At 38.8% G+C, this 23799-nt stretch overlaps 1 protein-coding gene across 1 annotated transcript in view; it reads right to left on the bottom strand.

Moving 5' to 3' along the window:
* Nucleotides 1-23799, bottom strand: part of KDM5A (lysine demethylase 5A) — a 46228-nt gene that overhangs the window by 16366 nt on the left and 6063 nt on the right. The window contains 13 exon segments of the mRNA XM_031057007.1: nucleotides 1006-1120; nucleotides 3994-4144; nucleotides 4321-4445; nucleotides 5500-5681; nucleotides 5775-5969; nucleotides 7415-7534; nucleotides 8344-8506; nucleotides 10204-10385; nucleotides 11972-12130; nucleotides 13216-13335; nucleotides 15690-15849; nucleotides 19243-19330; nucleotides 19891-19996. Coding sequence (XP_030912867.1) covers nucleotides 1006-1120; nucleotides 3994-4144; nucleotides 4321-4445; nucleotides 5500-5681; nucleotides 5775-5969; nucleotides 7415-7534; nucleotides 8344-8506; nucleotides 10204-10385; nucleotides 11972-12130; nucleotides 13216-13335; nucleotides 15690-15849; nucleotides 19243-19330; nucleotides 19891-19996 — 1866 coding nt within the window.

The raw sequence follows: 23799 nt of genomic DNA, 5'->3' as shown, positions 1-23799 counted from the left end.
AATGTAAAGTCTCTCTTATCAACACTGAACTATCATGGAAAAGTTTATATAAAATTCATGAATAGGACATAAACACTAACAAACACTTATGGAAAAGGGGCCTTCTAAAAAAACCCTGATTTTTAAACTGTATGGCTACACAGCAGCAGCTGCACCTATGGTAATGTACAGGATTTTTGGCCTTCTATTTAGTACTAGACAACACATGAAAAACTGTACAAACAGAGCATTCAGGTTAATAAGTGATTAACATACACCTCAGGAAGCATTTCTCTAGGCAAAAAATCTTTATTAAGGATGTTTCTTAAGGAGTTTTCTACAAGTTGGTTAGTAGGTGAAACACTTTAGTATTTCATCACCAGTGACAGAGAAACAAATTAAGACTGCTGCTGAAAACACTTGCTATGATGCAGAATGCCAGAATGATGAATGGTAATGGCAGCCAGGGGAATCAGTATGATCTGGATTACTTATTAGTCTAGATTCATCCAGAGACAGGTGCAAAGATATATATGAAGGGCAAGAAATGCAGGCCATGCATACAGATTAAGAATGCTGTAGCCTGGAAAGCAAGGCTGAGATGTATTTATGGAATAACTAACAATGTGGCACTGCTTGCCTGCTGCCCTGAAAAAGCACACCAGGGTAACCCTCAGAGGTTTCTACAAAAACATACAAAGGATAGGACTTAGCCAGAAACATAAAGCTCTACAGAGAGCATTAATGATGATGGAACAAGAGTCACTCGTTCAGAGATTTAGAACTGGGCTGTCTGGACAGACAGTGACAGGGGAAGAGGATCTTCTATCTTTGTTTAGTTGCACCACCACATCTGACAATGCCTGTTGTACCATGGGTGCACTGGAAAAAGTGCACGTATGTTTTACATCAGAACCTTTTCATCCTCTACACCAGGCCAAATTGTCTGTTTAAAAAAAACATACTACCACAAAATAGAACAAAGTCAAAGGCACAACATGATCAGAGGAGCAGATGCAAACTTACCTTCACTTGTCGGGCCTGGCTGATGACACAGGGCAAGCTGAACAGCTGCTGCACAAATGCTTTAAGCTCCTCCATTGTCAGCTTGGTCCGTGTCCTTCCACTGTCTTGGCTCACTCTGCTGTACAAATGGGCATGATTGAATATCAGGTGAGAGATAAGATGATGATCAGTGACAGAAATTATCTATCAGAATTACTGAGAAGTCACCAAAATTTAATTTAATCACCTAAGAACTCAAAAAGAAAAATGTAATGCGAACTGAACAAGGATTTCAAAATCCTGAAAACAAAATTTAATACAATTCCCCTAAGCCCCTTCAGGATCATTTACCCTGCCCTTCAGGGTACAGTTGTCTAGGTGAGTTTCAAACTGAGTTTGTTACATGTAGAAGAATATAGCCCCATAAAGTCTGCTTTAGGCAGTACAGGAAGTTGTCTTGTGTGCCAGACACCGAAAGAAGGCTGAGATCTGTAACAGCAAAAAGCCCTGAACACAAGTCTTGTTATCCAGTGCTTTTTCTCTCTTGTAGCCAGAGAACTGCTGAAACTGAGCTTGCAACAGAGGACTGATATTCATTGGGACAGGTTCTGCAAGGACATTTCCATTAAATATCACTCGAAGCAAGCGTAACAAGCCCACTGAATGGAGTAAGAGACTTAAAAGTGACACACTGCATAAATTAAATACTTGGTGTACAGATCACTGGCAGGCACAACTTCCCAAGTATAACAGATTTCAAATACTGAAGCGCTGTTCCCTGCTAATTAATGTACATTTGAATACTAGAGAAATAGTAGAGAAAAGAAATTCTATCTTATCCTATGGACTTACATAATGTTGTAAATGTAAAATTTAGATTAATGATTTAATATAATTTCACACCAGCTAAACCTCAGAGGGGAATAAGTAATCCTGCAGGCTTTGATTTGCTCCAACAGACAGTGATGAGGAGCAGTGGCTGCAGCAGATCTGCTGTGCCCCCAAAATCCCTGAGTGAGGGCAAAGGGGTGGAGGGCTCCAAGGGACAAAACTGAGTGGGGGGACACTCAGCAGTGTCACACTGGCATTCTGGCCTTAGTCCAACCACAGACTGCCAGAGCATGAGATGCTGCACAAAAAGGTACAACTATCCCTGCATGTGGAAATCTGCAACTTCCAGGAAAAGGTAAAGATCTAGGATTAGAATATTGGACAGAACTTCACAGCTATACATTATCCATTATTGGGGTTTATTCAAAAAGAGATGGATAAGCCACAGATTTTCTTCTGCTACACTGGACCATGAGTTCATTGCTTCATTTACCCCTGCTAAATTGCTCTGTTTGAGCACTTGTTTTTAATTTGCTTTTTTAATAACCTCATCCTTTCTGTAAATGTGATCCTTCTCCAGGTGTTAAATATGAACATAAATGTTACAGAAGCAGCTGAACATGGCCATTTAATTACACTGCCTAGCACTGTTCAAAGAAGTTTCAAGGTCTTCCTCAAACCTCAATTTTGTAAAATATCTTTAGTTAGCATACAACAGCCCTCAAATGTATATACAAGTGCTTTTTTTGGGCTCATAAAATTCTTTTATCTTTAGACAGACATGACACTGAAAGTGGCCAAATCCTTCTATCCCTTGTCTTTCTTGGGGTAGCTCTGGAAACCCACCAAATAACTAACTGAAGAGTTATGTCTTCTTTCATATATATAATGATATATATATATATCTCAGCAACTGAAGGACTGTTGAGAGAAGGCTGTCATACTCCAACAGCAGGAGGAAGAGGAGGAAGCAGCACCAGACCAGAAACACCTGGGAGCTATCAAAATAATTATACTTCACTAGAACAGGGCAATGCAACCCCTGTCATGCTGTCTCCCTCACCTGGATCAGAGCTCTAAGTGAGTAATACTTCTGTGGCAGTGAGGTTCTACAAGCAATAAAAAACAATCAGGAGAGCTTTCTTTAGCCTCCAAATACAGACAAAATGCTTCTCTATTCTGTAACAGTTTTCCAGTTAGAACAGATTGTTACACTTGGATCTGTAGTGCAAATAACATTTTAGTGTTCAGATTCAAGCAATTATGACAAATGGATTATGTTCTGTGTAGCAAAGTTGGGCATAATAATTAATAAGGTATTTAATTTTTACTCTCTCAAAATGTCTTAAGTAATACACAAAAGCCACACAGGCAAGAAATACAACCAACTACAAAACCAAATCGTATCCTCAACAGGGGAACTACAAACTACATAAATTTACTGTACAAATGCTGCCACAAGAATTACAGTCACCTCACTGAGCTATTTTCTATGGACTTATTATTCAGTGCACAAAAACATACAGGATAGAAGGAAGAACATGCTCCTGAAAGTTCAGGAGAGCAGAACACACCCAGCAGATTGCTGAGGCAGGGCCAGGAGACAGAGTAATGCTGAGGCAGCCACAGGCAAGGTAGGCAACACAGAGAACCAAGGGAGTTACACTGCCCCAAGTCACTGAGGCAAGGCACTACTTTTCAATCACACATCACTGCCTCCCTTAGTCCTTCCCAAAAAGTACCAGACTGGCTCAAACTATGGACTGGTTTTGCTCTCTGTACTGCTGTGCTCCCCTAGATCCTTTTGTCACAAACACCCAAAGCCAAAACTTACTTTCATTACATTTCTACCTCCAGCTGTCTCTCCCTACAACTCTCTCACATGTTCAGCAAAATACTTCATCAGCAAACACAACTTCTCCAAAGGATTTCACATTTCAGTACATAAGTCAGCTGAAAGTAGAATGTTTATAACATTCCAGCTAAGCCCACCTTCGGGCCCTTTGTGCCACTTTATCTGCCTCCACCCCTCCCTACCTCCCAGTGAGTCACAGCACTAAGGGAAGGAAACACTGAAAGAAGCTTGCACATAGCAAGACCTCAGGATTTTTAACTCTTCCAAGTCCAATGAAGTAACAAAGAGGCAGATGAAAAGTACTGAAAAACTGCCTGTCCTACCTGTGTTTTTGCTTTTTGCTCAGAAGCAGCTGTGCTACTGAAGCACAGGTCTCTGCTTCTTTCACAGCATCTCGGAGCCTGCGGAAAAGATCGTTCTCCGGGTATTTCCTGTCTTCAGCATCCTCCAACATTACTCTCAGCTCAATCACATCTGTAATAAGAGCACACAAATAATTTGTACGCAGAAAAAGAGATTTTGGATTGCTTCAATGGCCTTCAAACAAGGTTCCAACAGCATAGTTCAATTTGAAATGCACAATGCTAATGAGAAGACAGAACACACGCAGGAGTTTCAGGACAGCCTATAAAGAATGACAGAAGTCTGACCTTTCTTGTGGTTGAGATTGGCAGACAGAGCCTCTGTAACTCTACTGACCCAAGTGTCGTAAGACTGTGCTCTAACCTTCACTCCATACAACAAAGAAGGAAGGTCTTCTAGTGGGTACCGGTACCTGAAAGTATGGAAAAAGACAGAAAAAGTTTTAATGCCCACATGAAAGCCAGGATATTAATAATATTGAGTTTTTCCAGCTACAGCAAGGCTAGAAAAACAGAACATGTATGTCACTATCATATTTTCTGAAAAATCCTTTGCCCAGGATTCTTGTTGTCATCTTATTCCAGGGATTCCATACTGGTGTCTCCTTATCACATAACTTCTTGGTGTTTCTTGTGGGCAACTCCTCAGAGCACTGACTCTTTCTTCTTCACAAAGTAACCAACTGACTCCAGCTCCCTTCTCACCCAGCCACCCCACTCTTTTATAGCATCTTCTTCTCATTGGTTACAGCTGTGGCCTGTTAAACTCAGGCCTGCTCCTAATCTTTGATAATTGGCCCAGCTGCAACTCCTTAGGGGTAAGATTACATTCTACACTATCTTTATTTTCTTATATTCTATCCCCCTACAGAATCTTCTCCTGGGAAGCTGAGAAGCCTCAGAGAAAAAGGAAAACAATATCTCATTTGCTTCTCCTGCGTGTTTTGCTGCTTTGGAATGTGGTTGGAAATCATTTATCCAACATGTGAATTGTTTTGACTTAATGACCAATTGTGATGGTCATGACCAAAGTGACCAAATGTGATGGTCAAATGACCAAATGACTGAATTGTTTTCACTTAATGACCAATCACGGTCAGGCTGTGTCAGACTCTGAGGAGAGTGTCACAAGTTTTTCATTATTATCTTTCAGCATTCTGTAAGTATCCTTTCTCTATTCTTTAGTATAGTTTTAGTATAGTATTCTTTAATATGATATAATATAAAAAAATAATAAATTAGCCTTCTAAGAACATAGAGTCAGATTCATCTTTCCTCCCCATAACAGGGGACCCCAAAAATACCACACATGTACAACACCTGTTTGCCTAGGAACCAAGAAACAAAGCCGATAAAAATACTCCTTAAATGAAGGAGAAAAAAAGTGTGACCAAATGTATTTGGCCACTGGGCTACAGCAAACTATTAGACATGGAAGTAAAGTAGGGAGAAAAAAATCCCATGTACCTTAGACACTTCTTCTGCATGGGACAGGGACATAAATCAGAAGGATGGTACAAGCACACCAGGCGTTCGGGATTGCAGGAACACGTCAGAGCTGACAAGAAGCACGTGGTTCTGCAAGCTGTGCACTGACGTTCATCATCTGGAACCAGCTCAAACACCTCTTCCTCAGACATCAACACTCCCTGACAAGAAGAATTAGCCACTTGCTCAAAAATTCTAATGCAAGCAGGGGGAGAGGGAAGCAGAAAGCTCTTTTGCAAGCATTTATTACTCACCATCTGTACAACAGACTCCCTCAGGCGTGTCTCCTCCTCTATCAACAGAGTCATCTCCTTGCAGACCATGGCAGCCAGCCCAACATCCAGGCACTCTGGATCTGCAGCCATCTTGAAGATCAGCTCTTCATGGGAGAAAACACAGTGACGTCCCAGCCTGCGGTAGTGACTCACACACTGGCGTCCAATGGGGAGCTACAGAAACATCACCATCATTGAGGGGGAAAAAAAAAATCATCTCTCATCTCCCATTCTCCTTCCTTTGAGAAACACCAGGAAAAGACAAACTAAGAGCTGTCTTTGATGGGACAGAGAAAATTCTGTGGCATTCACATTCTCTGAACAGAGAGAGAGATAATTCTCTCTCTCAGGTTTTTTCCTGGAGAAGCACAGAGAGAAGAGAAAGCAATTCTTATCTCTACTTGCTACTCCTGTTTTTGACCATGTGGAATATGACTGTTTACTTGAAGGGAGTTCTTAATTGAATTCTGGTGATGGTTGTTTATATTAATTGGCCTATTGGGTCAAAACTGTGTCCTGGCTGTCTCAATGCTTTCCTTTAGTATGTATCTTTGTATAGTATAATAGAGTATCCTTTTAGTATTCTTTAATATAATATAGTATAATGTAATGTAGTTTAATAAAGCAATTGTTCAGCATTCTGAATCAATGGAGTCAGATGCCAATCATTCCCCTGTATTCAGTAAGATTCTAACAACCTTAAATCATGTCACAGATGAGGACAGAGAGGGTATCAGTGCTGGGGAGGGGCATCTTCCATAACCTTATGCACCTGATGTAGAAACAAAAGTTTAAGAGTCGTCCTGAGCTCTTTTTACCTCCAGTGGCAAGAAACTGGCACCAAAGAGAAGTCATCTGGTCTACACTAAGGTGAATATATTCCCCTCTGGAATATTACTATGCTTGGACATAGCCATTTAACATTAAGATTCCTACAGTTAACCAAAACTTTCACAGAGGCTGCACTCATTCCATCATGAGTGCTGGAGGAAAGAACAAGAGCCCTGACACACTGCCAGTCCTGCAGACAATTTTTCTGCTAAAAGAATAAAAGTCCCTGAAAAAGGGCTACAATTTCCATTTGTAGTTTAGAAAACAAAGCTAGAGATAGATAAACTAGAGATGATATCATAACTTCCAACTGTAAACCTTGGACAGTAACAGAACACTCTTTTGACAATTTCCTGAACAATCCACTTTGCACTGATGTGGCACAGCTATCAGAACAGCACTAATATGATTAAAAGGAACAATGAGCTGGCACAAAGGAGGAACAAAGACTGTTACAAGCCTATCTCCAACATTCAAATGACAACAGCACTTCAAGACAGGACACAGACTTGTATCAAATTCAGAAAGTGGCATCACAGCTAAAGGAACTGTGCCACTTTTTGGTTAACCAGCAATTAAAAAGGAAGAACATGTGCTCAAAGTTTCAGTTTGAAGTTGCCTAAAATTAGAATTACTTTGTAAAATGAAACTTCCCTCAGTTTCTAACTGCTGTCCCAAGAACTATAAATATAAAATACACTATTTAACTGAAAAGAGTGTTCAGGTAGTTAAGTTACTAACACACCACTTGCAGAAGTCACATAGCAAATATATACAAAAGAACAGACCCAGTCAGCAGTGCAGAAGTTCACAGCTTCAGCAAAGTTATATCCCTGGTTAAATCCAGAGTGATAGGCACGAGGAAAGGTCACAACAAACTCGCCAGCACACTGATTTGTCCTGAAAACCTAAAAAAGAGAGGATAAAGGAAATAAAAAATATGTAACATGCAACAGCTTAAGACACAAAAGTACAAGACATTTGAATACCAGTTTCTGTGCCATAAATCACCACAGGCAACACAGCTATTCCAATAGTGGTAAGGATTGTTTTTGCCTTTTGAACATGAATACTCAATTTACAGTTTTTTTTCAAAAAGAGCTGAATATATAAGCAACAGTTGAAAACTGTCTTTATGAATCCCAAAAGGGATGTTTCTCTTTCACCGTTTAATCCATTGTACCACAAAATGCAAAAGCTTCTGGAAAAAAGTTTATGGTTTCCTTTGTTGGGGTATTTGCCAGGGAAGCAATTTATCCTGAAACAAAAGCAAATGATAGTGACTGCTGCTTAGAGGTCTGCAGTCAATTATGTTTGGTCAGAAAAGCATTTTGTAATGCTGAGATTTCTACTGAACCTAAGACAAGTATTTTACTGTCAAGAGCTTTTAAAGGCATTGCAGACAAACTTTCTGTTACACAAGGGAGGGGATTTTTTAATTAAAAGTTAACTGTAATACACAGCACATGCTTTTTCTGGAAGGTATTTTATGTAGGAAGCTTGGCACACTCACTTCTGTTGTGAGAAAATCTAAATTTCCTGGTTAGTCCACAGAAGAATCTAGAAAACAGCTTTAAAAAACACCCTATAAGTAATGAATATGCAAATAAAAATTCTTCAGAGTTATGCCAAACCATTGTTATACAAATCGGGCAGAGAATGAAAAAAAGAGAGCACACAGAAGTACTTATGTAAAAAATGCTTGTGTGCTACTCACTGGTACACCATGTTCCATCAGCACATTGGGGTTCATAATAGTGACCAGCTGATGCAGGAGATCAGGCTGGGATTCAAAGAGCTCAGGAGCCAATTCCTTCATCACATCTTCCAGCTGCTCTGCTGCATGAGAGGGCACACCATACCACGTCTTCGGCTCTCCCCTACCAAAACACAAGCACAGGAATGAACACAAGTGGGAGGGAACTGATGGTGCCACCCAGCTGTAAAGCAACCTCACAGCCAGCAGCATTGGCCTCATCAGCCATTTTACACCTAGATTAAAAAAATGTATTTAATCAACAAGCATCTTCTTCAGGATGTATTACTCCAATCTGAAAAATCAGTTATACTGCAACACAATCCTCAGCATACTTGGCAGAAGATTTGCCCTGACAAGCTTAACATGGAAGATAATTGTCACTTACCACACTCCCCAAAGGGGTAAAATGGGCAATTATTTTCTTTCAGGAAGAAGGAATTAGGCTTAATAAACAAAACCTTGGCTGTCACACCTACAGGCTAAGAAAGATCATGGTACTCCTCCATTCAATTAGGCTTGAAGTTATATTTGTAAAACCAACAAAACAGCCAGTGGAATAAAATACATGCAATCTCTCTAATTCCTAACTAATTACTAAAAATCTGGGATCCACTGGACTATTAAGATAAAAAATGCCAAACAACCTGGATTAGTTAAGTACAAGGGAACAAAAAGATTAACAGGACCAAAACTAACCAAATAATTAATCAAGCACTATTCCAGTCCTTTTTTAACCAAAACGAACTGCCACCCCTAGCATCCACAGAGCTGAGACTTCTTTTTAAAACCTGTTTTACTCGATTTTAGCAACTACAAGCAGGATCTGCTTACACAGCCCTATGGACGTGCATTATCCCAGAGGCGAGAGCAGAGGGCTGCTGTGCCCTCTGCTGGCAGCAGCCGGCAATGCCCGCTCCTGCAGGGGCACGGAGCCGCCGGACGGACACACGGAGCCGCTCAACAGCAGCTCAGCCGGGAACAACAGTAATGCCCTTCCCGAGCGTGCCCATCAGACCTTGCTGGCAAACGCGCTTCTTCAAAGATGTGCAGCTTTTTTGAGCTGACGGTTTGAAGGCCATCAGCTGATCACTCCCAGATGTCCTGCAACCTTTCTAAAGCTTCCCACAGCTCCCTCCCTGTCTTCCCCCCGCTCCACTCACTGTAACAATGTCTGACGAACTGAGAACACTGCAATGCCCAAAGTTAATCTGTCACGAGTCTTCCATTCAGACACAAAAGCTGAACAGCACAACACTTCCAGGGCTGTCCCAAAAGGCAGAATTATTCCAAATTTCTCTTTATAAGGAGTATTTCTGTGTATACACGGATCTGTTGCTGAACAGTAATTCTGATGCCTCTAGAAGCCATGAGACAGCAAACTCTGCTTCCAGCACACACACATCCCAATTTTAAATCATAAAAGGAGGGAACCAGTGAACTCTCAACTCAGTTCTGAACAAAAAAAACTTCTTTCTTCAAAAATATAGGATCCTGTAAAGCAGGATCCTGTTGCATGTTATTTTATGGTGACACTGGAATGTTGGCCACACAAGAATATTTCATCAGGTAATGAAAAGCACTAATATGCTTGTCCTGGGTTTGCCTTAACTGAATGCTTTGCCTTGAACCCACTACAATGCTTTAAAAAGCATCTGTATTCACCTTCAATCAGCCACAGTTAAGAAAAGGGACCACTCTGCACATTCAGCTTTTCATTTACAAATGTCCTCAGTGTGCAGAGGAGCTCTAAAATAGAACTACAAAGTTCCTAAAGCCAACAGGGCAGTGTAAGGTAGATGCACAAAGGACAGCCCATACCAGTGCAGGTAGTTGATGGAATAGCTCCAGTGGTCTTCAATGTGCCAGCAGAAGGAGGAGAAGCACATCCCCACATACAGCCAGGGCACCTTCATGCCAGAGATGTCTGCATTGATGTGAGCAAGGACTGACTGCTCCAGAATGGGCATGTTGTTCAAGTTCCAACCAGAGAGAGCATAATCCTGCCAAAAGAGTAAAATTTGAACAAATCAGAAGAACATTAGGACACCAAGTGCAGAAAAGGAAAGTACAAATGAAAACATCAGCCTATCCGTTTCTATAGTAAATAATGGGATATTTCCTGCAACAATGGAACATCAAACCCAGAAATAATTCCTTAAATACCCTAGTCATCAAACAATCACACTAAAATTTTAGTAACAGTCCTAGTATTTCAACATAGCCCATCTTCTTTGGATCAAGGCTTAGACACTTAGGTTTCAGTTTCTTCCCCATCACAAGGCTGCAGGTTTCATGCTTTTCTGGTGGAATAAAATACCAGCAATGCCAGCAGAAGACCTAAAGATAGAAGTCTTCAGTAATACAGGAGAACCTAAAATTGTACACAACACAGTGAATCTCATGTTACTATTTCAACTTTTTTTAAACACCCATTTTACCATACTGCACTTTATGTTGATCTACTGTACAGATTACTTTAGAAAGGTTTCTCAAGGGAAAAAATTCCTACACACTCATTTCTGAGAGGACAGCATTACCTGTTAAGCACTCTCACCTTTACTTGCAAATACACACAATTTGTTCAAAAAACTATAAAATCCAGACAGCCTTAAAAGCCCACTACTGTGCTTTAGCATTAATCTACTTCCCACTTTTACAAAAGCTGTAAGCACAGATTGATTGGGATTTTAGATATATCCCACAGGTGCTGAAAGGACTGGTCAGACCCTCAGCTCAGCCAAACATTGCTGCTGTTTCCTCTGCTCTGACACTACAAAGACATTGCAGTGAGTCAGAAGACTTAAGAGATCTGGTTAAGAAATTTTTTAAGTGACTACCTTCATACAAATAGAAGTATCAGTGCTGACTCACTAAGCAGCTACACAATCACAGCATAGACAACAAAGGCACACATAGGAAGGTGTAGGAAGAGGTGGAAGATGATAGCGAACAAGATTACATCTTCCAGTGAGCAGTATAAATTGATTTGGGGCTATGTAATCAGGAAACCACACCTTTACCATGTCTGAATTTCAGCATACAAGCAGCAAGAAAACTGCTTTGCTACAGTAAAGTCTGAGGGAAAATACGTAATACACTTACCAACTGATCTTTATAGAATTTTTTATAATTGAATGTTGCATCTACATCTACATTATTACAGTACATCCAGAGAAACAAGCTAAATCCAATTAGTTTGTTTCACCCATTAAGAACATCCTAAGGAGGACAGAATTATGTTTCTGTAACTAACTCTATAATGAAAAGGTTTGAAACAAGAAAGAAAAAATATTATTAAAGAGCCTCCTCATACTCAGACAAACTGCAACAACTTGCACATCTTTGCCTGCTAAGATTAAGTGACAGAAAACAGGTGTGACTTAAATCATGAAACAGACCTTGGTTATCAGCAACCAGATCTGCAGAACCACCTCAAATATCAGATGAATGCTCTGCTCAAAAGGAATGTAAAAGCCTGAAACAATTTCTTCATGAAAAAATCCACACTGATTTCTGACCTAAAGTCTAAATGTGAAATCTTACACAGAGCAAAGAATAGGGTCAGTTTGCACATCCTGTTCCTCACCTCCTCCTCTGGCATCAGCTTTCGTCGGCCATCCTTCACTGGGAAGCCACTCCCAAAGTCCTTGGATGAGATATCAGCCCCATATTCCACAATAACATCTTCTTCTATGCTGCTCACTAATCTCCAGAATTCTTTTTCTACCAGCTCAGTGGGAACCATCTGAAAGCAGAAGAGAGGTTATGGTATGTGCAGATAACAAAAATTATCATTCAAGCAATAAATCACTATTAACTCCCCATGAATTTTCATACACCAAGGTCACTCCCCCTCTCCTCTCCATCTCTTCAAACTCATAGTTTTGGTCTCTATTCCTCCATAGTGGTTAGAATGTTTCAGAGAGAAGGAATAAACAAAAGAAGAAGGAATCACCAGACATACAGCAAAACACAAGGGGAAGAGGAGCCAGCCAGCAGAAATCAAGCAGCAAAGAGAACAAATCAGCATGCAAATTCCAAACTATTTCAGAAGATAATGACCAAGATTTCTGAACAACAGTAAAGAAATTCAGATATAAAACTGTGTTCAGGAGTTTGATCTTCATATAACTGAGCATTACTCTTACATGTATTAATTTACAAAGCTTATTCTTAAAATAAGCTTTGTTCCGTGTCCTTAAGTTGTCTGATAAACTGGAGTCCTTAAAAGGTAGAGGCTTTAGCAAGAATGCCCATAAATTATGAAAGAACCATGAGAGGAAGACCTTGGTGCTGCATGCAGTCCACAAGACAGTGGAACTGTGCCAAAGCAGAAATTCTAGTTTGAAAAACGTTGCTGTGATGCATACCAAAAAAACCAAAAAACCCAAACCCACTGTGATTACCAGACAGATTCAGTCTATTGACTTGTCTACAAGAAAATACTGTAAGATGAAGAAAAACAAACATTTATCCTCTGGACAAACTAAACCAAGACAAAAGACACAGGGAGGGCGGGAAAAGGGCCCCTATGCCAAATGAGCAAGATATTTACTCCAGTGTATCAAAAAGGGCAAAAACATTTAACTAGAGTGTGCCTAGTACAGTAAACTCTAACACAAGCAATAAAGCTGTCTACCCATTGCAGGGGAAGGGTGAAATGAAGCTGAAATGAGACCAGATGCCAGCAAGCTAAATAATTTGTTTACATGTTTGAAGCTTATGGTGCCTCTTTAAACAAGGCTAAGATGTCTTAGCAAAAATCCAAGACCAGCTGAAAGCTCTTCTCTTTTTCCCTTACAAGGAATCCCAACAAAAGCTGAAACTCACATGGACCGGCATGTTGAAATAATCAGACTTGAAGTTATCAGCCATTTCACCAAAGCTCTGGAGAGTATATTCCCTGACAGCTTGTTCAAATCCAAAGGCCTCTCGGGGTTTGTTGCATTCCTAGGAGACAGAACACAGAAATATTGTTCCCTGCAGCAGATTCTGACACAGTTACATTTTTAGCAAGAAGCCCTAGTGTCCATCTGAGTCCTTACCCAGCACAATGAGCCACCAGTTTTGAGACTTTCCCAGCCCAGGCAGTCACACCACAATGGAAACAGGCCAGAATTAACGGCACAGAAGCTAATCTAACCCTGTAACCCCAGGGCTGCACACTTCTGCTTTCCTCTCCATAGCTACATTTCATCAGCTACTGCTGCCAGCCACAAAGCAAGAGTGTGCACAAGATGCTTAGACAGCCACAGGACATTTCTGTACACACTGGAATCAAGCACCTGCAGAATAACTGCACAGGAACAAACCCCCCAGGTGTTTCAGTCTTATCAAGTCAGCAAATCATCAATAGATTTGACACAGTGAAAATATATAATAGGGAAGAGGAAAAAGGAAATTAGAACAGGGCAACACAGCCCACGAAAGACATGACCCATCTGACAGAAAATCTCCAAGTCTTTCCCTGTTCTATCCCCATTCATGCTGAAAATGAAAAAAAAATTGGTGCACATTTCAGCTCCTCTCCCAACTCATTTTTAACGTGTCCTTCTCAGCTCCTTTGGAACTGACACCATATCTATTTACACAAGACAGTTTTACATCATCTTTGTGTTCAATATATCTAATAGTCAGCTTTTCAGTCAAAGAAACAGGACTGGAAAGGAATTCACCAGAAGTTTGTTGGTTTTTTTTCAAGAGGAACTATCCTTAGACTATTCCCAACATGTATCAAGTGGTTCTCAAATGGAGCCTGTGACAGAGAATCTACAACATCTGTGAACACTGTCAAACAATGCTGACCTAAATACATATAAAGAGTCCTTACCCTATTCTTCCCAGCTTCTGTTCCAGTACCCTGCTGTAAAATTACATTAAAGATCTGTGCACAATTTACAGCTAAAGTAAAAACTGAGGCAAAAAGTATTAGTGAATACTTCAAACATCCTTTTGCAGTTACTTGTTTACTTTCCAGTACACATTACAGTCGTGTGTTTTCTCCTACCTCTTGCTTCCAATGCCTTTCCAAAACTTTTCAAATATTTTCTGTATCATTTGCTAGTAAAAAATTATATGACACCTTATCTTTCCTGGTTTGTCCCTGCCTGTGTTTTTTTCTTGGGTGACATCTCTTCCTGTTTTTACTAGCAATAATGAAATTTCTTGAGTTTCCACATTCTTGAACTGTTGCAGCCACTGTATTTACTACTGTAGTCTCTAAATTAACTCCATATTAGATTGCTGCAGTTTCCTAATTCTTTATTGCTCCATCTTAAGAGAAAATAAAGAAGTAGGTTAATCCACTCTCTGAGCAGCAGCCCAAAGGGAACATTTCATCTCTTCCCTTGTAGCTATGAATTTCCACCTTTCTTTAAGCAGCATCTGCCTGAGTTCATCTGACAGCCTCATCTCTCAGTGAAGGGTCAGAGCAGTGAGCTGATCCAGCTCTTGTGGCTGCACAACTCTGCAAACACCACCAAAAGGAACCAGCAGCAGCCAGCACGGCAGAAGGGCACGGGGGGAAGTGGGTCTATAAATCTGCATATTCAACTGCTCCTTTGGAAACAACACAGCCCCAAGAGTGAAAGCCAATCTTGTAATTACAGAGTTACAAACAGTAAGCTTCTTCCTCTGAATCCTACATCTACCAACTTTCTGAGCTTGCAAAATTTGTTTCCTTAAGACAAATATCAAACCAATCAAGTGATGTTTGCTGTCTGTTGATCAATCTCTTAGAACTGGCTAGTTCTTCTTTTTTGAGTAATGAAATTCAACTAGCTTCCGCTTTCAGAGCCTGAGCAGTTCCTTTTTTAGACTAAACCAAATCTAAAATAGCTACAACAAAATTTTAAATTACTTTTTTCACTTTCTGCTACAAGCCATTCTGAACAATGCCATAATGTCTTTCCAATAATCAAAGCTCCTGTTTTGCCTAAATTTCATACTTTATTTACTTCATAGTTTATAAATTGCGTCATCATTATGTGGAAACATCCATTATAACCCTACTTCTCACCACTAATTTCACACTTCCAGATTACCAAATTGAGTTTCAGCTTTTAATACACCAAGGTCAATTTTTTACCTGTCACATAGCCACATCAAAAACAAAGGTTATGCCCAAGATCTAGAAGGAATGTTTCTCTCTCCTTATGGCTCATCAACCAAAATTCAAGGCTCATCTTGGCAATATTCCAAAACAAACTATGCATTCTACATGGATGGATTGCTGAACTGTTCTTCTTCTGATCTTTCCAGGAACACAAGTACACATACAAAGCTTCAATAATCTTGAACTGTACCTCAGCAACACACTTTGGACACCTCCAGTCACCCTTGGGTACATCAGGAAGAGGAGGAATCAAGCAGAAGGTGTGATAGCTGTCATCACATCCATCACACAGCAGCAGTTTATCCTCGTTGTTTCCTCTACCACAAAATAAGCAAACATAGAGATCAACGCCTGGGGAAAAAAAAAAAAAAAAAAAAAAAAGAAAAAAGTTACAAGAAGTTTCTCATCCAGAGCCTGCCTTACTCTGCCTTACTTAAGCTAAGGAAAAAAGGATGATATCCTGAAGTCCAGTACATGAGCATCAACCCTGGTTTTTGAGAAGTATTGATAATGATAGCTTATGTTTCATTCCCAAAGCAGCACTGGGGGCAGGAGGACTTCAGGTGCTGCAAAATAATTATCCAGTTCAGTTGGACTACCTTTTGCTATCTAACTCAAGCAGCATCTCACTCTTGTTATTCTAAGCAAAAGAGTAAGTTACAGTTTTTAGAACTCCCTCTCTTCAGCCCTGTTATCATGGAAAACAATTTAAACTAAATCTCTACAAAGACTGCATGGCCAAGGAAAATCTCAAAAAGGTATTTCAGAAATACACACATCATCACTTGCAACAGTACTAGTGGTATCCTTGCAATGAAAAAGAGATCATGAAATCCACAAACTTACAGATTTCAATCTAAAAATTCATGAGGAAGCAAAGGAAACCACATGTAAAAGTACCAACTTCTTTCTCATTTTTTTCCAAAGCAAAGAATAAAAACTCCAAGTGATAAGAGAGAAGTATTAATCCCCATACAACAGCAAACAGTTTTTGGAAGTTGTACAAGATAGTCTCTCAACAAGAACAACACTGACTGGGAGACATTCTCTGGGGCCAGAGAGAAAATCAACCTTATGAAGAGATTTCATATTTTCTTTACTCTAGCTTCCTGCAGAGTGCAAAGAACTTTAATTCATAGAAGCATTTAATATGCTACTGAAGAACTGTAACAATCTAAATGAAAAAAAAATCTAGGTATTACATTATCTTTGCTAAAAAATTACCTTTTGTATAAATTTTTACTAACAGCATGAACTTCATGAATGACACCTACTCCAAATTCTGCCACTACTTCCACCAGCCCCTGGCAATTCAGGCTGTGTACATTTCCTTCACACAGCTCCAAGTAACACCAGAAGGGGTGGGGCTGTGTTTGGTGGGGTCTGTTAATTTAATCAAGATGTCACAAAAACATGTGCACTTCAGCTGATTAGGCTCAGGTGGATTAAATAGTTAATGACAAACCCATCTCCAGTTACAGTGGCCTAGTTAAGTATGCAACCTCCCAGCTATGCAGTAATACACTTCTTAAGGACACTGCTCAGGTTTCTTAAGAAACTATTTTAAAAAATAATGCAGCTCTACTCAGAGGCATATCATTTTCCCTTTTAAAAAAAAAATTCCACACACTCACCCTCATGGAATATTATGTCTGTCCAAAGCACCAAACCAGCTGCTTTTGTTGCAAGTACATAGAAAGGAGGGAGGGTACCTCAGCAAGCACTTTCATATTCTCTTCCCTAAACTTAGCAATGCATGAAAATGGCAATCCTAAGCTTTTTGTGGTCCTCACTAGCTACCTCTCACTGGTAATACCGTCTTCTCTCTAAATTCCTATTAACATATGCAACCTCTATGTTAGCATGATGATGTGGCAAATACAAAAACTGCATTGAAATAGATATTCACAACAAGCAGACCTGTGATTATGCAATAACAACAAAAAATCCTACTAGCCATGTAAAAACAGAGTAAGACTATGATGATATATATAATTATATGCATCAGGGGGAGAGGAGGAGATAAAAAGGTGCATTTCATCTCCCAGTTAGTAATTCACAATGGGAGTAAATCACACTGGACTCCATTTTCTTCATGGTGGAAAAAGGCCATTCTTTATTCACAGAACTCCTTTTTACACAGTTTTATAAACCTCTTGTGGGACTCCAATTGGTTAGTAGTTTACTGGCCAATTACTTTTATTGGTTACGAACAAACTGTTACTCTGTATTGATTGGCAACTCAAACTCTTGGTGTCTACGTGCAGGGACAGTTGTATGTGAAAGATAATTTTTATTTTTCTATCTAATGGTGCAAAAACAGTTTATGCAGGTGCAGGTTATTTTTTTACCCGGGAATAGATTATTATGTTAACAAATTGCTCACAACAGGCTTGCTTTCACATGGGAACTTAGAAAATGCTAGCTCTGATAAAGCCAGACACTGATTCCAGGACAGCAGGCTTGATTTTATGAAGCCTTTCTTTATGATTTTTCTACCTTACTGCAACAATTCACGAAATTAAATCAATTTCATAGTTAGCACTTTAAAAAAAGATAAATGATGGAGAAATACACACAAAACTGCACCACAGTATTTTTCAGCCCAGTGTTATATGACATAAACACATCACCAGTGTGTTTAGGACTGCTTTCCTTATTCAGGTATTAAAAAAAAGTGTGGAACCAAATAGTACTAAGTCACAGAATTTCAAAATATTAGAGTTACAGCAATATAGTTTCATAAAAAGTTCTGTTTTAACAGGATTTCCGTTTCCTTTTATAAATACAGGTTAAATGAAAAGAGTAAATAATAGTGCTCCATAAAAAAACCCCAAGAGACTAGACAAAGTATTTTAAAATTAAAGCATAGTTAAAATTATCGAATTCACTTGGCCTAGGAAAACCATATACTCAGAGGCAGTAGCGCAATTCAAAAAGTTCAAGTCACACAAATCCTAACTGATCTGCAATGGCAGAGTGATCTGGTTTTTAAATATCCAAATTCTCCCACTTTTTTCCCCCCTCATATAAAAATGTGATTAGTAGAGTCTTTAGGTTGCCTTGGCCTTCCATGGTTGAAATTTAAGATAAGCTTTTGTAAGTGTTCTCAAGCTAAGGGAAAAAAAAAAGGAACTGCTGAATTCTAAGTAAAGAGTCTCATTCTTTAGACAATAAAAGCACAGCTCTTCATTCATGGTTGCACATGTTAAGTTATGTATAACACTTTAAAAGTAGGAAGTCACATTCTATGAAAGGCATTAAGAACAACTGTACATTGCTTTTCCATGGACAAACATCAGAACTAAATGTTTTATTTTTCCTATTTAAATTCAAAACAGAAAAGACACAAGATGTGGAATTGCTAAACACAAACTCCTGAAGTAGTGGAGCACCTCAGAATCTCTTCTAAGAAAAAGAAGCAGTATTACAGTTGTTCTACTAAGGGGAGCTCTAACAAAAACTGAACTACTGAAGGCATTCAAGCATGTACCAACTATGCTCAGCAAAAAGCTTCACACTGCACCAGCTTTCCTATCCAAAAGATGAAAACAAAAGTCTTGAGCACAGATTGTTTTCCAAAATACTGTTCTTTCTTCCCAAAACAGTATCATCTGCTGCAGCATGCATTCATTCATCTGTTGATGAATGGGGTGGGAGTTCTTTCAGAGGAAAAAGAAAAATCTTTGTAAAACAACCAAGTCCTTTCTATCAGAAACCATAGCAAAGGCATCAGACTCACGAAATTGACAGAGAGGGTTCCTTTGCGCTGTCTCATCTGCATCCCAAACGCCTCTGATCTGGTTCCCTTGCGCCTTCGTGTCACCTCATCTGGAAGGAAAATGAAATTAAATGCCATTAATGCAACATCAAGATAGACTTCACTTGTAAAAACATCACAGACACCCAGCCTGGCACCCTGCCTTTCAGATCAGAAACTACTGAACAGTCCAAAGAAAGCAAAAATGTCATGTTATATCTGGCCAATCTAAAATCAACAGGGATTAGGAAAAATATCTTTTGTTTATCCTCACAGGTGATCCCAATGGCCTCATGAAAAACAGTGAATTAAACACCTAAGTTGTGCACTTTGCTGGCAGGATCAGTTTCAGTACTTTTAAATCCTGCCTCCCCTTTCAGTCACTCAGTTCATGGAACAGCTGCTTAATTGTTATTGTTACTATATAATACATCAAGAGCTGAAACTCTGCCAAGTTATATGAAGCACTCTGTAAATCTCTAGTGAATGAAACCCTAGAATACTTAGCTTTATTTTTCCAGTTTTGATTTGCCTTCTTCTTAATACTGTCTCTAGAGACATTCAGGAAGATTTAACAGTCTCAGTGAAAGCAAAGAACTCACAGAAAGCTAAGAACCTAAGATTTAATTACCCTCTTTATCCTTTGCTCCCAACGCCAGTCCCATCATCTTGGGTCCAGCTCCAAAGATCTGCAGCTTCTTTAGTTCAGTGTTTCTACTCATTTCTCCAGCCTCTGCCTAAAAAATAAATACAAGACCACATCAGCACAAACCACCAATATTTCCCCTCCAGGTTTCTTCACAATTTGTTTCTATTCCACTCTCCCAGAAAATGTGCTCATCAACAGAAGCAGGCCTGAAAAGATATGATTTTCTGTTCCTAAAGGCAATGAACATATGCAAATGGAGTAAGAGAAAGAATTTTTGCCCCAAATTTCCAAATTATTTCCCATCTAACATTTCAAATCAACTACAAGAAGTGACCTCTACAGCAAATAAAAGAACTAGGTTTGACATTTTGCAAAAAATAATAAGACTGCCAGAGCAACTTTTTCCAAAATAACCATGATTCAGTCAAGTGCCTGGATTTTAACGCAGTTTCAACAGGATTTCCTTATCTGCTTCCCTGAGTAGATACATCCACAGGACACTAATGAGTTCCAACCAACTTCCTTAAGCTTGGCTGCTTCTGGGCTTATTTGTGATGAAATGTTGTGAGCACAATTCAGATCACAGCTACTCATGTTGCAAGCTCAAAATCAGAAGTAAAAAGACCCATTTGGTGACAGCTCCATGCCCCTGCCAGCGATGTTTCCTGAGTTTTCTGCTCTAATGAACTTCTTTCTGTTTCCCATTACTGACCTACCTCATTTTCTCACATCAATACCACTAATCTAACAACAAAAAGAAGAAAAAGAAGAAAATATTCTGCTTTTATCTGCAACACAATTACCTTGGCATTTTTCTGTATGCTGCCTCCTTATACTTTGAAAAATCTCTCTGATGTGGTACAGAAGGCCACTAAATTCTCACTGTTCAAAAACTTCCTTCTGAAACTCACTGATCTTAAAAGATCTCAGCAAGACTATCAATTTTGAAGGTGGGCATGTAATTTTAAAGAAGTTATTCTTCAGTTAGCTTCCTGATGATACTTCATCTGTTATTTTTCAAAGTTATGGCCTGATATCTCATGCCTGTCCCTTGGGGTGACATGCCTTTAAAGTCTTTAATCAATTATTTAAAAAACCCCCAAAAAAATCTTCTAAAATGGTGTTTAGCATAAGTTCTAATACACTGGCAATAAACATTAAAAAAGATTATTCTTCTGCCTTAATCAGTTGTTTTTCTTGCTTCCAGAAGACATTTGAAGATATAGTTCCCTATGCATTATTACTCTAAGGAATTTTTAGTGATATTTGCAGTCCCTGTTCCCACTGAACTGGGTATGCATCACGCTAACAGGCATCTTTCCAAACTAATTACTGTTCATACTCTTATTTTGAACATTTATATATTGCTATTAAATCATTTGCACTTTATATGTGACCAACTTTGTAAGCCTACTGTGCAATCATGCAAATTTTTCCTCACCAATTCCTCACTTTTTGGCTAACAAGCCATAAGGAAACACACCAGAGACTTCCTAGTTCCTCCTTTTCCATTTGAAATTCATTAACAACTCAACCATTCCCTCAACTAATAGAACCTGACAGGATCAACCCACATATTTCAGCACAGACATCATTTCAACAACAGTCTCCTCAATTTCTCCTACTATTGTGTCCAAAGATCGTTTTCTCAATGAGAAATAAAAAATAATTTTATTATCATATTTAATAAAAGCAAATCATTAACACGCAGCAAGGAAGTTTTACAGCTTGGTTTAAAAATACTTTACCTAAATATATTTTCATAACTCTTCAGCTCAGATTTACTTCGATACCACTAAACCTTAGTGGATGAAATCCATTCATGCTCAGGTGGAAAGAGCTACAGAGTTTTGAAAAAGAACAGTTTGCATATTGGAAGACGAATGTTTTTCAAAAATCAGATTCCTATGTAACCTCATGAACACTGACCAGATATTGATACTTAAAGGTGTAAATATCTAAAGTTTTCAGAAGCCCCATTAAGCATTTTTCTGCTGTGTCCTTTAAGACTGTAAAAAAAGCCAAACTCACAACTGCGAGTGCATGGAAGCAGCAGCAATCCTTGCCATTCTCTCACTACTAACAACACAAAACTCCAGCTCACTTTTGCATTATATTTTCTCTACACAAGTGAAATGAACTTGATTAATTTGTGATTCTACTCTTATCTCCTCTTTGTCCTGAAGGATACAGACTTTGTCTTTTCCTTTCTCAACTGTACAACCCAAGGGTTCTTCTTGTATATGGGCCAACCTAATAACACAATCCAGTTACACTGGATTCACTCACTATTCTCTTGTCTCACCCCTCATCAATTCTGAAACATTTGCAACCCCACTCCTCCATCCCCCATGTACAACGGTTACAACCAGTAACCAAAATATTTACATGTTTGGGGAATTTGTCAGCATCTCCCAGAGTTCTTTTGTTTCACAGTTATTAACATGAAAAGAAATCTTTCAAGCAAAAACACCTGAAGCTTATTTTACTGTGTTATTCTGCAATCATAAAGAAACCTGAAAACAGATTCATTACTTAGAATTGTTTTTAAGAAAATTCTCTGGACATTAAGTTAATATTCTTTGAGAAAACAGCACTTTTTGTTCCAGTACTGCAATTCTTTACCAGAAATTACCATGACATAGCCTCATTAGACAAATCCCTTGTCAGCTAAAATCCACCCTAACAGATCATCTATGAAGATACTATTATCCTTTTCTAAGAAAGTATTCTCCTAAATTTAAGCTTTCCTTAAGGATATTCTCTTTTCCTAATCTGAATTAATTTACTTTTTATTGTCATTTTCTTTACAAGCCTTTAGGAACTCAGTTGCTTTTCTCCAGCTTTTATTTGTGAAAGCTTTCTTCAGAGAAAACAGAATAAAGCATTAAGTTTATTTTTTAAATATAACTGCTCACCATCTAATTATTCCCTTCCTATTCAGAGACAATGTTTTCAACTGACATTTCATTATTGTATCCAAAGATTCTCAAGCTATCCTTCACAGAGGAGGACATCCATTCCCTATTTTCTTTCATTTTTCACATTCTCAAAAAATCCTGGAATTTGCTTTTTCAAAGTCTCTCACCCCTTTCTACTGCTGAGGATGTTTCTCTATTTCATTCATTTCTGAATATTGTATTTATACTTTCTTATTAATTGCCCATTCTAAGGTAAGTTATCTGCAAGAAGATGCAGAGGATCTTTGGAAACTACTTCTAGCACTTGGAAAAGATCTAAGGATCTGCAGAGGTCTCTGGAATTATCCATGCTCACTGGCACTATCCACTATCCACTATGCTCACTATCCAGGCACTGGGCTACTTGGCACACTACACACAAATCATTCAGATGTTTCAGTTAGAGCAGAATGACATTTATTTAGTAGGTTTTTACATTACTTGCATATAACTGGCTCTCTAAAGATTGTTTAGACAACCTCTGGTCCAATTCCAGGTATGCATTTCAGACAATAAACAGAGTCCTGTCTACAATAAAAAGGTTCACTGAAATCTGGAACAATGTTTCCATGTTCTCAGATATTTACTTACACTGCTACCATTTCTGGATACTGAGGAAAAATCTGTCTCTAAATGCTTCTCCAGGGATGACTTAACATAGTTATACACAGCTTCCAACACAGCCAAAACCTACTTCTCCTGGCTGTGCAAGTAGGATGAGCTCTTCCTGTATTAACAAACTCACTTCAGCCATTTTAGTAACTGTAAAGCTTAAAAAATAACACAGTACAAGCCTAATAAAAGGCATTTAAATAAATAAATATATATATATTGCAGATTACCTAAATAAAATTCTCTTATTTCTGAATTGCAGGCCCTTGAAACAAAGTGAAACAGATTTACAGTGCCAGGATCACCAAAGAATCATCTT

Source organism: Geospiza fortis, unplaced genomic scaffold (assembly GCF_000277835.1).
Source record: "Geospiza fortis unplaced genomic scaffold, GeoFor_1.0 scaffold10, whole genome shotgun sequence".
NCBI lineage: Eukaryota > Metazoa > Chordata > Aves > Passeriformes > Thraupidae > Geospiza > Geospiza fortis.
Note: the sequence above shows the minus strand (reverse complement) of the source record. Positions and strands in the feature narration are given on the sequence as shown.